This window comes from Neovison vison, chromosome 2 (assembly GCF_020171115.1).
Source record: "Neovison vison isolate M4711 chromosome 2, ASM_NN_V1, whole genome shotgun sequence".
Classification (NCBI taxonomy): domain Eukaryota; kingdom Metazoa; phylum Chordata; class Mammalia; order Carnivora; family Mustelidae; genus Neogale; species Neogale vison.
In genome coordinates, this window is record NC_058092.1 from 65,713,541 (window position 1) to 65,734,523 (window position 20,983).

A 20,983-nucleotide genomic window follows, 5' to 3' on the forward strand; every position below is an offset into this window, starting at 1 on the left:
AGGCAAGAGCCCACAGCTTAAAAAGAGAAATCCTGGGGCGCCTGGGTGGCTCAGTGGGTTGAGGCCTCTGCCTTTGGCTCAGGTCATGGTCCCAGGGTTCCGGCTGGGATTGAGCCCCGCATCGGACTCTCTGTTCTTCCGGGAGCCTGCTTCCTCCTCTCTCTCTGTGCCTACTTGTGATCTCTGTTTGTCAAATGAATAGATAAAAATCTTCAAGAAAAAAAATAGGGATCCTAAAAATGTTTGAATCACTATATTGTACACCTGAAACATAACACTATTTGTTAATTATACTGAAATTGAAAAATAAAAAAGATCCTAGAAGAGTGAGGGGATCAGTGCAAGGGTCAAATAAGAGATTTCTTAAGAGTTTGGAGACGGGGGGCGCCTGGGTGGCTCAGTGGGTTAATCCTCTGCCTTTGGCTCGGGTCATGATCTCAGGGTCCTGGGATCGAGCCCCGCATCGGGCTCTCTGCTCAGTGGGGAGCCTGCTTCCCCCACTCTCTCTGCCTGCCTCTCTGCCTACTTGTGACCTCTGTCTGTCAAATAAATAAATAAAATATTTAAAAAAAAAGGTGGGTGGTGGGTGTAGTTATACACAGGGGTGGGGAATTGAGGGAGCTCACACATTGAACAGAATGGCTTCAATTTTCTCTGTGGAAAAAGGAGCAGGGTCCTCTGGCACCAATCTCAAAACTTCCCCTTCCAAATCCGCCATGCAGGGTGTGAGGTGCGGAGAAGGCCGATGAAGGTTGACTTCTCCTTAAATCCCTATCCCCAGTGGCCCCATCCTTGTGAACGCCTACCTCAGATTCGTGAAAAGGCCCGAAAGCCCACCGTGTTTGTATTCTAAGACGTGTTCTGTAGCTTCAGCATCTTGAGGCTTTTACGGAAATACAGCCTTCCCCCCGCCTCTTCTTTTCTTTTTTTAAGGCAAGGAGAGAAGCCGGGGAGATGAGATGCGGGAACGGGCCCAACTTTTCCTCTTTGCAGGTCTCCCCGGAGGGAGGGCAGGTGGCCGCTGCTGTCCAGGTGCCCCTCCTCCGGGCGGAGGAGGGGGCCCGGACCTGGCGCGGCCGGGCAGAAGCACCTCTGCCATTGGCCCAGCGGCGGCTTTCACCTGCGCGGAGCCCGGGAGCCCGAGCTCAAAGTCCGCGATATCCTGCGGGAGAGGCAGCCGCCGTCGGCAGTGCAGGTGGGCCCCCGCCCTCGGCCCGGCAAGATGCCCCTGGGGCTCCGGAGAAAGGGGAAAGCCAAGTCCAAGGAGGCCGCCCAGCTGGTGAAAGTCGAGCAGGTGGGCGCGGGCGGCGGCGGCCTCCCGGACCCCCCGCCTCCCAGACGCAAGCTGGTTTTCTACACGCAGCTGGCCCACGGCAGCGCCACCGGCCGAGTGGAGAATTTCACCTGCATCCAGGAGCTCTACGCCAAGATCGCGGGAGTGTTCGGGATCTCGGCGTCTGAGGTAAGGGCTGGGCGCCCAGGCGGCCGCGCGCCCCCCGCCCCTCCCACGTGCCCCGCGGGCTTAAACGGCGGGGGCTGGGGGCGCCTGGGTGGCTCAGTGGTTAAGCCTCTGCCTTCAGCTCGGATCTTGATCTCAGGGTCCTGGGATCGAGTCCCACGTCGGGCTCTCTGCTCAGCGGAGAACCTGCTTCCTCCTCCCTCTCTCTCTGCCTGCCTCTCTGCCTACTTGTGATCTCTGTCAAATAAATAAACAAAATCTTCTTAATAAAAAAAAACCGGGCGGGGGCTGGAGGGGCGGCGCGGCGTCTGCCTGCAGCGCCCCCGGCGAAGTGAGATGAAAGGTTAAGTCCGGGACCGCGGAAAGTCGCGTTCGCTGGGCCCGTGACTTCTGGGAAACCGGGCGACTTTTCTTCCTCATGCAAATGAGTATGCTTCCCTTGTCCTGGAGTTCCTAGACGTTCCGGGCAGGAGCGCCTCCGCGGAGTGCAGAGCTGACTGGGCAAGGGAACACCCTCCGCTTCGCCTGGACGTCCCTTTCCTGCCTCTGCTGGGGGTAGCACCTCCCGGGTTAAGGAAGGGAGAGAAAAGGGCCTGCTGGGTGATAGCACACCGAGGTCCCCTTAGCCCCTCAGGTGTGATGTCTGGCGCCCAACACCAGAGCCCCTTTGGTAGTATCCCCAAGAATTTGATTATACCAAGGGTGCATAACGGAAGAGAATTAGAGCTCACTCCATGGGATGAGTTAACGACACGGTCCGAGAGGAAAGCGGCTCTAAATTTTACACCCTGTCCTTTAAAAGAGGCTGAACCTCGCCGTAGTTAGATGGACTGCATGCGTGCCCGGAACCGAAGTTTGCTGCGGTTCCATGTGGAAAGCACACTGGTGTGCGGATGTTCCCGGGACTGCTCTGTGCTTACCCCAGCGAACTGCAGATGCAGGAGAAGCTAGCCCAAGGAAGTCTTTTGTCCGCACTGGAGGAAAAGCATGGGATGTTGCCCCGGACTCCAGGGAGTGTAGAGAGCTGCCTTGGAATGGCACAGAGCTGCGCTTGGATTTCTGTTCTTTGATGCTGTTTATCAGGTCTGCTCAAGTAAAACTGAGGAGGAGGTGAGAGAGAGCTTGAAGTGTAACCTTTTGTTCTTTCACGGTTCCTCGGGACTGAGGGGCAAATCACAAATCCATTTTGTGAATGATTTGTGTGGACCTGGAGTAGTAACAGTATTTCATGCTCCTGTAGGACATTTCAATTCAAAAGGCACTTTCATGGAACTAATGAATGTCCTTTTCTCAAGGAGAAGCAGGTGCATGTAGGTCATTGGGTAGCTCAAGGACAGGATTTGGAGACACCTAAGCCTGGATGTGAGTCCAAGTTCTACCACTTACTGGCTGAGTCGTCTTGAACAACTTTAACTTTCTTCACTTTCAGCCATGTATAAAACAGATGAGAAGGGGGTTCCTGGCTGGCTCGGTTGGTAGAGCCTGTGACTCTTGATCTCTGGTTGGTGAGTTCGAGCCCCACATTGGGTGTGGAGATTACTTAATCTTGAAATACAAAATCTTGAAAAACAAACAACAGCAAAAACAAAACCCAAATGAGAACGTCTGCCTTGAAGGATTGTAAAGACTGGAGCTCATGAATAAACTTAAGAGATTGCATGGTACATGGTCCATGCTTAACAAATTGTAACTAGTGTTACCGATACATAACAGTTAAGTGAGGAGCTGAGGTACAAAGTAATTGGGTCTTGGCCAAGGTCACATAATTAGCAAGAAAAAATCTGGAATGTTATTCAAATTTGAATATTCTGCTTTCTAAGCTAAGTGAGCTTGTTAACACACTTAACTGACAACTTTAAATGTCTCTTCTATAACCAGGGACTCCAGATTTAGTTGCTTTGTGTTAATAGCCCTCCTCATTTTCTGAGTTCAAGGTGCATGACTTTATTCAATCCACTTAATATGGGAAAAATATTATCGATATTACTGCTTCAGAGAGGAAACAGGCTTTGAGGTTCACAAACTTTTCAAAATTATACATAGTAAGTAGCAGAACCTGGGTTTAAACTCAGGTGTGTTTGTTTTTTGTTTTCTGACTCCAAATTCCATGAACTTCTCTTCTGTATTGCTTTCCAAGTTCTCCATGGTCTCTGGGATAGCTGGAAACATTTTCAGTGTTTTCACTTTCCAACACACTGAATTAGGAGATAAAATTCCGAGATAATATAATCCTGCTATATCAAAGTTCATATATTTTTATAACCCCAAATATATGTATTGGTATACGTATGCATGTAACCAACATTAATGCAAGTTTTCTATTTGGATTAAGAATATTTAAGCATATCCAAGATAAAATATTGGCCATCATAGTATAGTATGTCCTAAATATTTCAATAGTCATTTTGAAACAAGTAACTTATTAAAACCATTTCTCGTGTCATTCCCCCAGCAAGGGGAATTATGGTATAAACTTTTGAGCTGTCAGTGGGAACAAAACAAATTTCCCCTCTTTAATAGTTTCAGTAGAGTATTAGCTCAGAATTCCTGCCTTTTTTCTAGAGCAGTGGCTTTAGGATTATAAATAGCTCTGTATAGAATTGAACCTTCTTTCCTAAGGGGGAGAGGAAAAGGGAAGGGCTTGGCCTGACCTGATTTCAGGTGGGGCAGATATACTGGGAGTTCATAATGTGCCCATGACTGTACTAGGCATGTAAGTAAGTCTGCAGCATGGTCATTCCATCCTCACCATAGCACCGAGGCTGGGGTTCTTTTCACTTTATAAAGCTAAGTGAGGCTCTGAGAAGTTAAGAAGCTTGCCCAGAGTCACTGAGCAGGTATGGGGCAGGGTCAGAATTTGAATGCAGGTTTCCTGGTTCCAAGTCCATTACATTGCAGCTATGAGGTTCTAGGTAACTGCATTCAAATTTCAAATACAAACCCAGGAAAACTTTTTTAAAACAAAGGGTCTCTTCAATTAAAGCCTCAGACCCCACCACAAAAATATTGCCTCAAAAAATGCTGTTGTGAAACTACTACAGATTTCACCTATTTCAAGGTCCCTGAAGGAGGAAACTAAGGAAACTGAATCTAGGCTCTGAATTACTTTCAGGGTGCAGCCTGTGATCATTACGTTGAAACAGATGGCCAATTATGCAGAAATCCCTTTGAGCTGGTACTTTTTTCTAAACCACTAAATGAGCAATTCAGCAAAAAGAACAAAGTAAATCTTGGTTAAAAGAGCAATTAATTTCTGTAAGTGCAGGGACACTTTTACAAAAGTTTGATACCATTTTTTAAAATATTCAGGTTATACAAGGAAATTGAGCATTACACTCTTTGAGCTTTAGTGGTAACATTTACTGAAGGGGCATTCTGAATATGTGACCACTGTGATTGACAGTAGATGGTGCCATGACATGTTTTCTTAGTTCTCTATTATGTGGAAAGACTGTAGAAAACAGTCATTCGAACAAGCTTTTAAGAAAATCAGTTTTGGGGGCGCCTGGGTGGCTCAGTGGGTTAAAGACGCTGCCTTCAGCTCAAGTCATGATCCCAGAGTCCTGGAATGGAGCCCCATGTCGGGCTCTTTGCTCAGCAGGGAGCCTGATTCCTCCTCTCTCTCTGCCTGCCTCTCTGCCTACTTGTCATCTCTGTCAAATAAATAAATAAAATATCTTAAAAAAAAAAAAAAAGAAAATCAATTTTGTAGTTCGATACCTCACATGTCCAGGAAATGAAAGCTCGGTGTCTTTAAAGATTTAAGAAATTATTGGGATTCCTGGGTGACTCCGTTGGTTAAGTGTCTGACTTTGGCTCAGGTCATGATCCCAGGACCCTGGGATGGAATCCCACATTGGGCTCCTTGCTCGTCGGGGATCCTGCCTCTCCCCCTGCTTGTGCATGCTTGTGTGCTCACTCTCTCTGACAAATAAAATCCTTAAAATTTCCTTTGACTTGGTTGTATTCGTTTATGTATGTGTAATACTAGTTCATTGACTGAATGGTTCAAGCAAATGTAGCCTCTTCTTTCTCAATACATAAAGCAGTCCAAAAAAAACCCAGTATTCTTGGGAAGATCAGATTTTAATTTTGAGAACTGTGATTTTTAATTTCAAGCTTTATATACAGTAGTTTATAAATAAGGTATACTGTGATTTCTCTCAACAAAACAGCTCTTCCCTTTTCACCTGCTCCATCTCCTGCTATTTCTCTTTTTTCTAGCAAAACTCACAAGTTGCTGTCTCCACTGAGACCTATCCTGTATCTTTTCTATCTGATCAGAACTCTCTAATAGCTCCCCATCTCACTTACAGCAAAAGCCAAAATCTTACAATGGGCTACAGGCCATGTTGCCTCTCTAATACTCTTATTCCTCCTGTTCCAGCCAGTCTGGCCTCCTAGCCATTCCTTGAACTCTGGAGCCTTGGGGCTCTTGTCTTTACCAGAACTTCTTCCTGCAGAATGCAGTTCCTTCTTTAAGACTACTTGAATATCACCTTCTCTGGCTGGTACTGATCGTCCCATTTAAAATTCCCCTCCTCACTTAATTTTCCTGCATAACATACTCACATCCTATGTATATGTAACTGATTTGTCTTTTTCTTCTCCCATGTAGTAGAATATAAGCTCCACAAAGGCAAGGATTTTGTCTTTTTTTTTTTTTTTTAACTGGTACAGCCCCAAAGGGCCTAGAACTCTACCTAAAACTTGATTGGAGCTCAAGTATTCATTGAATTTAAAAAATCTTCACACAGTAGTTAAAATCCTGTAGCTTCAGTATGCAGCTTTAGTACCAGTTACAATAATGATATCTTTTTTTTTTTTTAAAGATTTTATTTATTTGACAGAGATCACAAGTAGGCAGAGAGGCAGGCAGAGAGAGGAGAAGCAGGCTCCCCGCTGAGCAGGGAGCCAAATGCGGGGCTCTATCCCAGAACCCTGAGATCATGTCCTGAGCTGAAGGCAAAGGCTTAACCTACTGAGACACCCAGGTGCCCCACAATAATGATATCTTTTGTAGATGTTAACTTTTCCTACTGCTGTGTGAAGAAAGACTAGCTTTTTTTTTTTCCCAATTTATTTATTTTCAGAAAAACAGTATTCATTATTTTTTCACCACACCCAGTGCTCCATGCAAGCCGTGCCCTCTATAATACCCACCACCTGGTACCCCAACCTCTCACCCCCCCGCCACTTCAAACCCCTCAGACTGTTTTTCAGAGTCCATAGTCTCTCATGGTTCATCTCCCCTTCCAATTTACCCAAATTCCCTACTACTCTCTAATGCCCCTTGTCCTCCATGCTATTGGTTATGCTCCACAAATGAGTGAAACCATATGATAATTGACTGTCTCTGCTTGACTGATTTCACTCAGCATAATCTCTTCCAGTCCCGTCCATGTTGCTACAAAAGTTGGATATTTGTCCTTTCTGATGGAGGCACAATACTCCATAGTGTATATGGACCACATCTTCCTTATCCATTCATCTGTTGAAGGGCATCTTGGTTCTTTCCATAGTTTGGCGACTGTGGCCATTGCTGCTATAAACATTGGGGTACAGATGGCCCTTCTTTTCACGACATCTGTATCTTTGGGGTAAATACCCAGGAGTGCAATTGCAGGGTCGTAGGGAAGCTCTATTTTTAATTTCTTGAGGAATCTCCACACTGTTCTCCGAAGAGGCTGCACCAACTTGCATTCCCACCAACAGTGTAAGAGGGTTCCCCTTTCTCCACATCCTCTCCAACACGTTGTTTCCTGTTTTGTTAATTTTGGCCATTCTAACTGGTGTAAGGTGATATCTCAATGTGGTTTTAATTTGAATCTCCCTGAGGGCTAATGATGATGAGCATTTTTTCATGTGTCTGATAGCCATTTGTATTTCTTGATTGGAGAAGTGTCTGTTCATATCTTCTGCCCATTTTTTGATGTGTTTGTCTGTTTCGTGTGGGTTGAGTTTGAGGAGTTCATTATAGATCCTGGATATCAACCTTTTGTCTGTACTGTCATTTGCAAATATCTTCTCCCATTCCGTGGGTTGCCTCTTTGTTTTTTTGACTGTTTCCTTTGCTGTGCAGAAGCTTTTGATTTTGATGAAGTCCCAGAAGTTTATTTTCGCTTTTGTTTCCTTTGCCTTTGGAGACGTATCTTGAAAGAAGTTGCTGTGGCTGATATCAAAGAGATTACTGCCTATGTTCTCCTCTAAGATTCTGATAGATTCCTGTCTCATGTTGAGGTCTTTTATCCATTTTGAGTTGATCTTTGTGTACGGTGTAAGAGAATGGTCGAGTTTCATTCTTCTACATATAGCTGTCCAGTTTTCCCAGCACCATTTATTGAAGAGACTGTCTTTTTTCCACTGTATATTTTTTCCTGTTTTGTCGAAGATTAATTGACCATAGAGTTGAGGGTCCATATCAGGGCTCTCTACTCTGTTCCATTGGTCTATGTGTCTGTTTTTATGCCAGTACCATGCTGTCTTGGTGATCACAGCTTTGTAATAAAGCTTGAAATCAGGTAAGGTGATGCCGCCAGCTTTATTTTTGTTTTTCAACATTTCCTTAGCGATTCGGGGTCTCTTCTGATTCCATACAAATTTTAGGATTATTTGCTCCAGCTCTTTGAAGAATGCCGGTGGAATTTTGATCGGAATGGCATTAAAAGTATAGATTGCTCTAGGCAGTATAGACATTTTAACAATGTTTATTCTTCCGATCCAAGAGCATGGAATGGTCTTCCATCTTTTTGTGTCTTCTTCAATTTCTTTCATGAGTGTTCTATAGTTCCTCAAGTATAGATCCTTTACCTCTTTAGTTAGGTTTATTCCCAGGTATCTTATGGTTCTTGGTGCTATAGTAAATGGAATCGATTCTCTAATTTCCCTTTCTGTATTTTCATTGTTATTGTATAAGAAAGCCACTGATTTCTGCACATTGACTTTGTATCCTGCCACCCTGCTGAATTGCTGTATAAGTTCTAGTAGCTTGGGGGTGGAGTCTTTTGGGTTTTCCATATAAAGAATCATGTCATCTGCGAAGAGAGAGAGTTTGACTTCTTCATTACCAATTTGGATACCTTTTATTTCTCTCTGTTGTCTGATTGCTGTTGCTAGGACTTCTAATACTATGTTGAACAAGAATGAGGGAGAAACCAGAGATACAGTAGAACATATCAATGAAACTAGAAGCTGGTTTTTTGAAAGAATCAATAAGATCGATAAGCCACTGGCTACACTAATCCGAAAGAAAAGAGAGAAATCCCAAATTCATAAAATTATGAATGAAAAGGGAGAGATCACAACTAAAGCCAAGGAAGTAGAAACAATCATCAGAAGTTATTACGAACAGTTATATGCCAATAAGCTCAGCAACCTAGATGAAATGGATGCATTCCTGGAAAAATATAAACTACCAAAATTGAACCAGGAAGAAATCGACAACCTGAATAGACCGATATCTAATAACGAGATTGAAGCAGTGATCAAAAATCTCCCAAAAAACAAGAGCCCAGGACCTGATGGATTCCCTGGGGAATTCTACCAAACCTTCCAAGAAGAAATAACACCTATTCTCCTGAAGCTGTTTCAAAAAATTGAAGCAGAAGGAAAACTTCCAGACTCTTTCTATGAAGCCAGCATTACCCTGATCCCCAAACCAGGCAAGGACCATACCAAAAAGGAGAATTTCAGACCAATATCACTGATGAATATGGATGCTAAGATTCTCAACAAGATCCTAGCCAACAGGATCCAACAACACATTAAAAAGATTATCCACCATGATCAGGTGGGATTCATCCCTGGGCTACAAGGATGGTTCAACATTCGTAAATCAATCAATGTGATACAACAAATTAATATGAGAAGAGAGAAGAACCACATGGTCCTCTCAATTGATGCAGAAAAAGCATTTGACAAAATCCAACATCCGTTCCTGATTAAAACGCTTCAAAGTATAGGGATAGAGGGAACATTCCTGAACCTCATCAAATCTATCTATGAAAGACCCACAGCAAATATCATCCTCAATGGGAAAAAGCTTGCAGCCTTCCCATTGAGATCAGGAACAAGACAAGGATGCCCACTTTCACCACTCTTGTTCAACATAGTATTAGAAAGACTAGCTTTTGATGGTGGTAGGAATGAGGAGCATCATTTGTACTTTGAAGGGATGGGGAGAAAGAGGGTGAAGTATGGACACTGACTAGAAAGTATGGAAATGAAGATTTTTGTGCATTTCTTGTGTCTCTAAAAATTGCAGAAATTATGAAGTTGGAGACTCTGTTTACAAGCAGAATTGCTTCCTAGCTGAAATAGTGTACGGGGAGCTGCCTTGTAAAAGTTCCCAGAAACTGCTTCCTTTTGTTTCCAAGTTGCTGGCATCTGCACTGAGCTCTTGTGAAAGTCAATATTCTGTACTTATGTGGCACTTCTGGAGAACATGAACTGGACTGTGGACTTTATCATTTCCCAGCAATGCAGCTAACTGGCTAGTGGAACCATGCCTTTCTGCTTCACAAATGCGAAATCCAGGAAGACTAGAGCAAAATGAGCTTCACTGACTTGCATATGGTCCCTCTCAGGAACAACAACAAACATACCAAATGAAGGAATTTGGGAATCCAGTGTGAATTTTTACCATTGAGCTATGAGAACTGTGAAACAAGCCCAACAGAACTGAATAAAAGAGTGTAAGAGTGAGAAAATCAGCACCGGCCATCTGGGAGCTGGTTGACACTCACAGGTAGAAGTTGGCGTTCTCCTTTTGGGCATAAATGGTATCATAGAACATCAAAATCAGATAAGATCACTCTGTGACTGATGGGGCAGGTCAAAAGTAAGACTACCCTGGGGGTGCCTGGCTGGCTCAATTGGAAGAGCATGTGACTCTTGATCTTGAGGCTGTAAGTACAAGCCCCAAGTTGTGTGTAAAGATTACTTGAAAAGAAAATCTTGCGGTGCCTGGCTGGCTCAGTTCGAAGAGCATGTGACTCTTGATCTCAGGACTGTGAGTCTGAGCCCCACATTGAGATTACCTAAATAAAACTTAAAAATCTTAACAGAAACCAAAAACATCACTCTGGAATCCTGTCTGGACAGAAACCAAAACATGAACATTGTTCACACCTCAAAAATGACCAGATTCGCACCTCTTTTCCCCCAGACCAGGTGACTGATAAAATCACTGCTGTTCCTTCCATAATCCTAGCATTTAGCTTTGATAAACTTCTCCCACCTTACTAAGATAGTCCTAGAATTGCCCCACCTCCTGATGCTAACCTATCCAGGGCAAACCCATGTTTCCTTGCACGTACTCCCAAATCCTTTCTTTCTCCCCCCCGCCCCCCCAAGTCCTTTCTAGCATCCCCTTACTCAGACCCCTCTGTGGTTCTCCATGACATGCTGTCTCCCTTGATGCTAGGAACAGTAAACTAGAGGTGAGAAATCCTAGTGATCCTTGGCTGGAGGGCGTTGACAGTTGTTATTGTTGGATTATTACAATGGTGCCTCTAAAGAAGCACCCTGATATGATTTTCCTGATCCTGCCCATCTTCTATTTTAATATTTTGATGGTCTGAGCATACCTATTAGAAACCTTCAGAGCTCCCAATTACTTCCGGTCTTATTCCTTGTTGGCTGCTATAACAAAATCACTGTCTGGATAGCTTTTAAACAACACAAATTTATTGCTAACATTTCTAGAGCCTGGTGCATGATCACCTTCTGGTAATGCCCTTTCCTGGTTCATTGTTGGCACCTTCTTGCTGTGTCCCCACATGGTGGGGAGGGGCTGGTAATCTCTCTGGAACTTCTGGTAAGGCACTGATTCCATTCACAAGTTCTACCCTCCGGCTTAAGCAACTTCCAAAGGCCCTACCTAATAATGCTGTCACCTGTGGGGATTCAACATTTGATTTTAGAGGGAAACACAAATATTCAGACAAAAGAACTTAACAAATAACCCCCAGTAGCTAAACAATGTCTCCTATTCCTCCCTCTTGAGTTTTGTCCTGTGCCTGCTCCTCCGATCTCCTTTTCTAACCATTCCCTCTTTCTCTGTGCCTTTTCTCATACATTCTAACCATCCCCTCTTTCTCTGTGCCCTTTCTCATACTGTTCTCATTTTTTTAAAGTAGGCTCCATGCTGGTTGTGGGCTTGAACTCATGACCCCGAGTTCAAGACTTGAGTTGAGATTGAGTTGGATGTTTAACTAACTAAGCCTTCTCATTTCTGGTAGCTCCTATTCACCTTTCCAGTCTTAACTGCCACCTCTTCCAAGAAGCCTTCCTTGTGAATCTCTCAGTCTAGATTAGTTATAATATCCACTGTTGCATGATTTTAGCCTAGCATTAGCACACTGAGTTGAATTTAGTTATTCCTCTCTTCTCTCTCCCAGGATGGTTGGGGGACGGAGGACTTGGACTTTTTCTTTTTCTTTTCTTTTCTTTTTGTTTCTTTTCTTAAGTCCTGTCTTTACAGTAGCTAGATGGGTTAGCTGCCCCATGGAAGTCTGATAAATAAATGACTGAATGGTGGATACAGTAGGAGCTGAAGATGGAGATGGTGAGACTATAAACATCCTTGAACTGTATAGATTTTATTCTGTAAGCAATGAAAAGAACTCAAATGTTTTTCAGCAGTGGAATGATCACTGACTTCTGTTTATATAAAGTAGAAATACAATTTACCATTCATTTGCTATGTTTGTCTTGCAAATGTTTGTAAGTTGAAAATGATAGTATTTTCTGGAATTGTAAAGTACCATCTGACGAATTCTAATATTACGATCATTATGTTTGCTATCCCTCATGGGCATCATTTTTTTTTCCTTAAAGCTTCATTTTTAGATTAAAAACTGGAAACAAAAATCACTAACTTATTTTGAGAAGTGGGAGAGTCTAAGCAGCTGCCTTGTAGACCTCATTGCTCTCAGGAAGATAAGAAATGAATAAAACTGTTGACTTTTGCTGGAAATCCCCTGAAGTTAGCACGTGAACAATCCTAGAGTAAAGTCTGAAACCCTGGGCAGAGGCCAACCACTCCTAGCGTGCTATGTCAGAGGCTGATAGCTAGCCTCTGGCTTCTTTCACTCTCTCCCACCACTCCCATTCTGAGTGGACATGGAAGGCTCTTGCAGATTGCAAGAGATGGAACACTCAGATTACCTTAGGCAATTTGTATGTATGTGTTTGTATCAGGATGTATAGGAAGGTAAAGAAGCTCAGGACAGCTTCTGTAGGTGGGTAGTCCCTTTCCATGCACAACTGTAGGATCATTCATGCTGTCCAGGTGAAAGCAGTAGCTTTAGACTTTGAAGAAGCAAGAGCAAGTCTGTCCTTCACCTTCCATTTCAGCTTCTCTTTCTCTCTCCCTCTCCCCCCACATCTCTTCTTGACTGATGAATGCCTCTTATCCTTTTGATTTTGCTCCTTTTATGTCCTGTTGTCTCATCTGTGTCTTTGTTTTGTTACTGCTCTACTTTCTGTGCCCCATTGTATCTCAAATTCAGACTCCCTGAGAGTGAGTCTCTGTGTTGGCAAGTCTGTGTACAGAACAGGTAGGACAGGACCTGTGAGCCTGTGGACCAGGGGCTCATCTCTGGTCCAGCCTGTAAGGCATGTGGAACAAAAGCGGGTGAGCGGTACTTAAGGAGTCACGCTGGAGAGGATTGTGGGCATGACAGGTATTCCGAAGACTACTTTAATTAGGGGAATGGTAGATCTCTTCCATGGCCTGTCCAGACTATCAAACTATTTTCAGTTCCCTCTGACTTTTTTAGTGCATTTTATTTTTTTCCAATTTATTTATTTTCAGAAAAACATTATTCATTATTTTTTCACCACACCCAGTGCTCCATGCAAGCTGTGCCCTCTATAATACCCACCACCTGGTTGGGGTACCAGTGCATTTTATTTTTTTAATTAAGCTTTACACCCAGCATGGGGCTCGAACTCACAACCCCAAGATCAAGAGTTGGAAGATCAGGAATGTTCCCAGCTGAGCCAGCCAGGGACCCCCCACCCCAATCCCTCCTCCTTTGATATTTATACATTGTTTTTCTGGGTACCTGGGAATCTTTCCCCTTCTCCTTCCCTATTAACTGCGTTAAAAGATGAACTGAGGTATATTAAAAATCTTAAGGGTACTTGAGCAAAATCTACTGGAATTGAGCAGTGCCAAACCAGAAGTGATTAGAAGTGTTCCACAGACAGGAACTAGAGGCAAGGTTTTTGTAGAGGAGATGTGGAAACTAATGTTTGCATTACTGTAATTAGTTGTCTCTAGGTTTTTTTATTCTTAACCCAGAGGCATTTAGAGGCTTAGATTTTGGTTTGGTTACATAGGCTGCTGAGGTATTAGAACCACTTCAGTCTAAGAACCTCCTTGTTTAATTAAAGGACTTTTACTTATACTCAGGAGTTGCTACCCCAAGCTCCCCCCAAACCCGTCTGCCCCCATCTGCACCCCCCTACTCAAGGTTTCTTTTCTCTCCTCTGAGCTTCCATAACTCTTACAAACTGAATGGTAACTGTTGACTTACTGTCTGTCTTTTCCATAAGATTGAGAGCTGCTCTAGGCAGGTACTAGCAGTTAGTATGAAGTAATTTTTTTTTTCATTTTTAAATTTTTATTATGGAGAAACTTAAATACATGCAAAAGAAAAGAGTGCGCTACCTCCCAGGTGCCCAGCTTCAACAGTTATCAGCACTTGACAATATATATATATTTTAAAAGATTTTATTTATTTGTTTGACACACAGAGAGCACAAGTCAGCAGAGAGGCAGGCAGAGAGAGCCAAGGAAGCAGGCTCCCTGCTGAGCAGAGAGCCCAATGCGGGGCTCGATCCCAGGACCCTGGGATCATGACCTGAGCCAAAGGCAGAGGCTTTAACCCACTGAGCCATCCAGGCGCCCCTTGACAATATATTTTTAATCTTCATTTAAATTTTTATTAAATATAGAACAGGTAGATAAAGGCATTTAAAACAAATGTACAACTTCATGGATAAGTTGAACATCCTTGTTACCACACTCATGTCAGAAGATAGTCCTTGCCAGCCAACCCAGAACCTTCTAAATACCTTCTCCTATCTGTCCCCAACAAGTAATCACTATCCTGACTTATGGTAATTATCCCTTAAAAAAAGTTTTATCCCCTAAATGTGCTTTCCTAAACACCATAATCTAATTTTGGCTGCTTTTAAATGTCGTGTGAGTCTCTTTTAAATGTATGGTTCCTTTCATTCTCTATTTTCCCCTTCCAATGTATTTGTTGAAGAAGCCAAATAATTTATTCTGTGTAATTTTTCAGCTTGTATTTTGCTGATTGCGCCCTGTGGTATAGCTTCTCATCCGGTCATTTTGTTTCTTGTAAATTGATAGTTGTATCTTAGGACTTAAGCAGATGATGTTTGATTCCCAGTCCCCCACCCCAAACCATGAGACCATATAAAAAAATAGTTAAAATTTTTACTGGTTAAATTAATGAAACCCATAGGGAAAATAAATACATTTTTATCTTTGCGGATGGCCTCAATATTCCTCCTGGAATAGAATCTAGTCTATTTTGAAAAGCCGCTTCTATGTTCTGTTTCTGTTGTCTGTACAGCGAAGCAATGGTGTCTTTCTACAATCATTTGAATATATGTCTAGAACTCTTTGGGTGCCCTTTATCTCAGATAAATCTTGCTAGCAGTGCACTTGGCAGAGCCAGATGGATTCCTTTCCACATTGGAATGTTGCAAGGATTTTAATTCTTCAAAAGAAACCTCTGGGGAGGTATTCTTCCTGCTATTGTATAGAGAACCGAGTACTTTGGTTGATGCCCTTTAATGAGAGGTGTTTCTCATATAAAAATACATATTTTCCTCGTTTGTATATGTTATGAATTTATAGCAAGAGAGTATAATAGTTTTAAAATAGAAGATATACATATTAGGACTGTTCAGTTTGATTAGAAGGCTTTTTGATTATTGACTTTGCCAGTCACTCCTTCAGATCTTGATATATATAGGTGAACAAAAGCAGGTCATAATCCCTACCCTTATGGAGTTGATAGTCCAGTCCTCCTGCCTATGAGATGGATACCTCTTGAGTCCATGACCAATACCAGCCAGACTGAGTACATTGGGCATTTGTTGGCCTATTCTCTGAGTTCTTACAAAGTAGGATTCTTTTTTACATCCATATTTCTTGCATTTTAAGAAAAAGGGACCTAGAGGCTTTGCTAAGGAGGATGAAAATATAAGCATGTGTATACTTTTTTCTGGACAACCCTCTGTGAGGTGGCTACTCTTCACTCCTCTGTGCTTGTACTCTTAAGCTCTCCCTTGTCTAGAAGCATTGAATGCCCATATAGCTGTGTTTGGGAGTGCCACTTATTATCTGTGAGACTTTGGGCAAATTACTGGTTTCTGTTTCTGTTCCTCCCCTGTAAAATAGTGTTGATAGGAGTCACCATAAAAGATTGTAAGGTATAAATGAAATAATTTTTGTGAACATACAGATCAATGGCAGGTATATATCAGATGCTTTTATAATTATGGAGTTGAGTGGGGTTTCATTGTATTCCAACTTTTTAACTTCTTTGCCAACTAAACAACACATGCCTGATTACTTTTAACCAATATTTGCTGAAGGAGTCCATCTACCTGAGCACTTACTATGAGTCCAGTATTGTGCTTGACCTTGGAACATAAAGGCCTTTCTCCAGTTGAGTTCAGTTCAAAGATAAGAAACTTATCTAGTTTTTGGTTGAGCTAGAATTTTCTAAAATGGGGACGCCTGGGTGGCGCAGTTGGTTAAACGACTGCCTCCGGCTCAGGGCGTGATCCTGGAGTCCCGGGATCGAGTCCCACATCAGGCTCCCAGCTCCATGGGGAGTCTGCTTCTCCCTCTGACCTTCTCCTCGCTCATGCTCTCTCTCACTGTCTCTCTCTCTCAAATAAATAAAATAATAAAAATCTTAAAAAAAAAAGAATTTTCTAAAATGTGTTCCAAGGAATACTAATCTCTTAAAAATTATTTTACAAAGCCTCAGCTTTTGCATAACTGGGAAATGTTATCTTGTAGACTCATAATTTTATGTTAAAGGCCCTAAGAAGTCCACTAAAAATTTAAAAAGTTTGGTGTTTTTCATTCCTTACATTTATTTGACTGTGGAACCCCCCCCCCTTTTCTTTTACCTGCACAATATCCCTTAGGCCAATATTCTAAGGTACATATTTTAAAAAAAACCTTACATATGCTTTAAAAAAGCTCTTTGTCAGTTGTTATGTTCAGTGATAGAAAGGTTCTCTGATGATGATCTAGTTAATGCTTATCTTTTATTTCATTCTGAAGAACTTGGCCAGATAGTTTCCATTTCATCATTGTCCTCTGCTGATCTTTTTGCTGTTCTGTTCACTTTGCTATTCAACGTTGGGCAAGTCTTCCATCTCATTGGACTATAGTTTCTTCATATGTAATATGGACTGGGTAGACTAGACCAGTGATTCCTAAACCTGGATGCATCCCAGAATCACCTTGCAACCTTTTTAAAAGAACCCTGGTTTCTGGGCTCCACTTCTATAAATTTGGGCTGGGACCTGAATATTATGATTTTTGCAGTTCCCTGATATCCCTGGGCAGCTGACCTGTCATGTATTATTGGTAGATACGTGTTTGGCAATCATTGGGTTAAATGAGGAGATCCAAAGTGATTTTCAGCTTGAATGTTTCTCCAGAGCTTGTGTACTCAAAAAGATTTACCCCAAAGATACAGATGTGAAAAGAGGGGCACATGTACCCCAATGTTCATAGCAGCAATGTCCACAATAGCCGAACTGCTGAAGGAGTCGAGATGTCCTTCCATAGATGAATAAAGATGTAGTTCATATATACAGTGGAATATTACTCAACCATCAGAATGGATGAATACTCATGATTTGCATTGACATGGGTAGAACTGGAGGGGATTATGCTAAGTGAAATAAGCAGAGAAACACAATTATCATATGTTTTCACTCATATGTGGAACATAAAGAATAGCACAGAAGACCACAGGGTAAGGGAGGAAAAAATGGGAAGAAATCAGAGAGGGAGACAAACCATGAGAAACTCTGTGCTTTGGGAAACAGACTGAGGGTTACAGAAGGGAGCAGGTGGGAATATGGGGTATTAAGGGGGGCATGTGTTGTGATGAGCACTGGGTGTTAAATGCAACTAATGAGTCATTGAACACTACATCAAAAACTAATGATGTGCTATATGCTGGCTAACTAAACATAATAAAAGTGTTCTCTTTATGTACAAAGTATTAAAATACACACAAAGGTTACTAAGTGCCATTTCCTGGGGCTAACAATGTACAGGTGTGGTGGTAACAAGGGCAACTAAGACAAGTATACATATGCTGATAATGCAAGGTAGAGAATGAAGAATGTTGCCAGAGACACCAAATATACAGATGGGGATAAGGTAGGTGGAGATCAAAGAAAGGGGAGCTGGAATGTGACTGAGAAAGTTATGGTAAAGCCTCAGAGTACTGAGTCATGTGTATATTTACTGCTTAATGTATATACCTAGCATGTCATTTTGATTTCACAAATGCAAAACTGTAACTATATAGCAAAGTGTAGTAATGAAGCAATAAACAAGACTTCAAGCAAGAGGCTTTCTTTTTCTTTCTTTCTTTCTTTACATTTTTAAAATTCTAAACAAAACAGCAAAAGTTCTGTCTGCTTTGCAAGTGGTTGCACTATAGAAATCCTAGAAATTGAAGAGACACTGGTATATTTAAATGACCATTTAGAGACCATTTCCTTCTTGTTAAAGAAGTTCTGGACAGAGAGCACAAGACAGAAACACTAATAGTGCTCCCTGTTAGATAAATAAATAAAAAAATGAAGTGTTTTGAACTCCATTTCAGAAAATAGAATTCCATGTAGATGATTCAGTAAGGTGCAGTAATATAAACTTAAAATTTTAGAATTTAGGGTATATTTTTTGGTTTCGTGGCCTCAAATATATTGCTTGGAAATTTGGGATGGTGATATCACACAAGTTCTTTTGTAGTTGCCTCAGACTGTTTGGATATAAGCAGGATAGTTATGATCAATTTGTACCATTTATTTCTAATACAGTGTGTCTAGTCTTGCCTTCCTCTTAGTGTTATTAATCACACCCTACCTCTTAGGTCCTCCTTTTCCTAACTCTGCATGTTGCCTTTCAGTTAAGAGTATCCATAATATTTGACCAAAGGGAAGTGGTCTTTTTAAATTTTTTTTTTAAAGATTTTATTTATTTATTTGACAGAGAGAAATCACAAGTAGACGGAGAGGCAGGCAGAGAGAGAGGAGGAAGCAGGCTCCCTGCCGAGCAGAGAGCCCGATGCGGGACTCGATCCCAGGACCCTGAGATCATGACCTGAGCCGAAGGCAGCGGCTTAACCCACTGAGCCACCCAGGTGCACGGTCTTTTTTAATTTTGTTTCATTCTTTCACTGAATCTACTAGCAGAAATTATTCTCTGTAAAGCAGAAGTCCACAGGGGAGCTACATAGTAAATACTGTTATTTAAAACCAGTTTTCAGAGGTGCCTGACTAGCTCTGTCAGTGGAGCATGCAACTCTTTATCTTGCGGTTGTGGGTTTGAGCCCCACATTGGGTGTAGAAACTACTTTAAAAACTGACTTTATTTTTTTAAAGATTTTTTTGTTTACTTGAAATATAATAGATGCACGTGATAAAGATAAGGCGGGGGCAGGGAGGGGAAGTGGGTCACCCAGAGCCACCATTCCGTAGTCTTCTTCCCCAGAAGCATCTGTTGTGGACACTTTCTTGACTATCTTTACAGAAAAATACTCTATGAATTTGTGTGTGTATGTGTGGAAGTACATGCATATCTGTGAGGATAAGCCTTTCCTTTGACTTTTATTTATTTTTGAGAGCAAGAGTGCACTTGGGCACATCCATGTGAGTAGAGGAGGGGAAGAGAGAGAATCTTAAGCAGGCTCCATGTACAGTGCAAGCCTGGATCTCACAACACTGAGATAACGGCCTGAACTGAAATCAAAAGTCTGACACTTGACTGACTGAGCCACCCAGGTGCCCCCAGATAATAGAATTACTATTTATTTATTTATTTATTTATGGTAGGCTTCACGCTGGGCATGACTAATAGCAAGGAGGTCTTGTGGCTACTAGAGATAAGTGAAAGGCCAGAAGGGATCTATGATTCTATCTATCAATGATAGAATATTTGTTTTTTAGAAATCTATGGCCATCCATAAGTGGTGGTTAAGAGATTCAAGAATTCAAGCATTTAAAAAGTGTTTTTGCTATTCTATTAAAAAAAAATTTTCCGGGGCGCCTAGGTGGCTCAGTGGGTTGAGCTGCTGCCTTCGGCTCGGGTCGTGGTCTCGCGTCCCGGGATCGGGTCCCGAATTGGGCTCTCTGCTCGGTGGGGAGCCTGCTTCCTCCTCTCTCTCTCTCTCTGCCTGCCTCTCTGCCTACTTGTGGTCTCTCTTTGTTAAATAAATAAATAGAATCTTAAAAAAAAAAATTTCCCCTGGAAATAAAGAACATGTAGAGGAACAGTTTCAACTGTTTCTCTCTCTTTTGACTACTACTACTGTTTTCATTTTATTAAGTAAACCTTACCTCCATCATAGGGCTTGAACTCATGACCCCCAAGATTGAGTCACTTGCTCTACAGGCTGAGACAGCTGTGTACCCCTCAACTCTTTTTTTTTTTAATGGCTAAAATCCAGGATAATCTTGTAGATCATCTCCATCTATAAAAGTCACAGATTCTTAAAATGTAGTGTTAAATTTATGAGGCCTTAAAGAGATATACAGTAACAAGGCTGAGGAAATGATAATTTTGTTTCTATTCTTGAGACAACTCACATATCCACATACTGCATTAATATAGTAGTAGTTTCTGTGATTGGCATTAACACTATGTCCTTGATGACCCAGGGCCAGAATCTTAATTTAACTTCTTGTGGCTTCTCACATTTGGTACTAACAAGTTGTTCTGGGTGTGGCTGGGTATTAGGGGCTGGTCATGATTCCTGTTACTTTCTTCTGTTTTCTTTATACTTCCCCATTCCTGTCTTCATTTTCCTGTCTTTATGTGGAGATGTGTGGGGGAAAGGGAAATATATCTTGAACTGAGAAGGGAATTTTTGTTGAATATCTACCCTTACCACTTAACCCATGCCATCCTATGGGAAATGACAGTTCCTACCCAGAGCCTTAGAGATGGCTACAATCCATAGATGAGGCAACTGGAGCTCAGAGCAAAAGTAAACTATTCAAGTCATGGGATGTCTTTGATCTTAGGTTTGTCTGGTCCCAAAGCCCATACCTTTTCCTTTTATACGGTGGTTCTTAACCTTGTTGGACTTGAAGTAACACCCTTTTTATTACTCTGAAATAAAATTTTACCAACCTATACACATAATTGAAAAAATTATATTAAATCTAATATTTATTTTTAGAGTGAGCATGCACACATGCCTGTAGGGGATGGGG

At 42.0% G+C, this 20,983-nt stretch overlaps 1 protein-coding gene across 2 annotated transcripts in view; it reads left to right on the forward strand.

The window, feature by feature from the left end:
- The first annotated feature begins 1,181 nt into the window (after positions 1-1,181).
- Positions 1,182-20,983, forward strand: part of GIPC2 (GIPC PDZ domain containing family member 2) — an 86,806-nt gene continuing 67,004 nt past the window's right edge. For both annotated transcript variants that reach the window (XM_044238527.1, XM_044238528.1), the window contains exon 1: positions 1,182-1,462. In XM_044238527.1, coding sequence (XP_044094462.1) covers positions 1,223-1,462 — 240 coding nt within the window. In that variant the 5' untranslated portion in view covers positions 1,182-1,222. The remainder of the gene's footprint in view (positions 1,463-20,983) is intronic.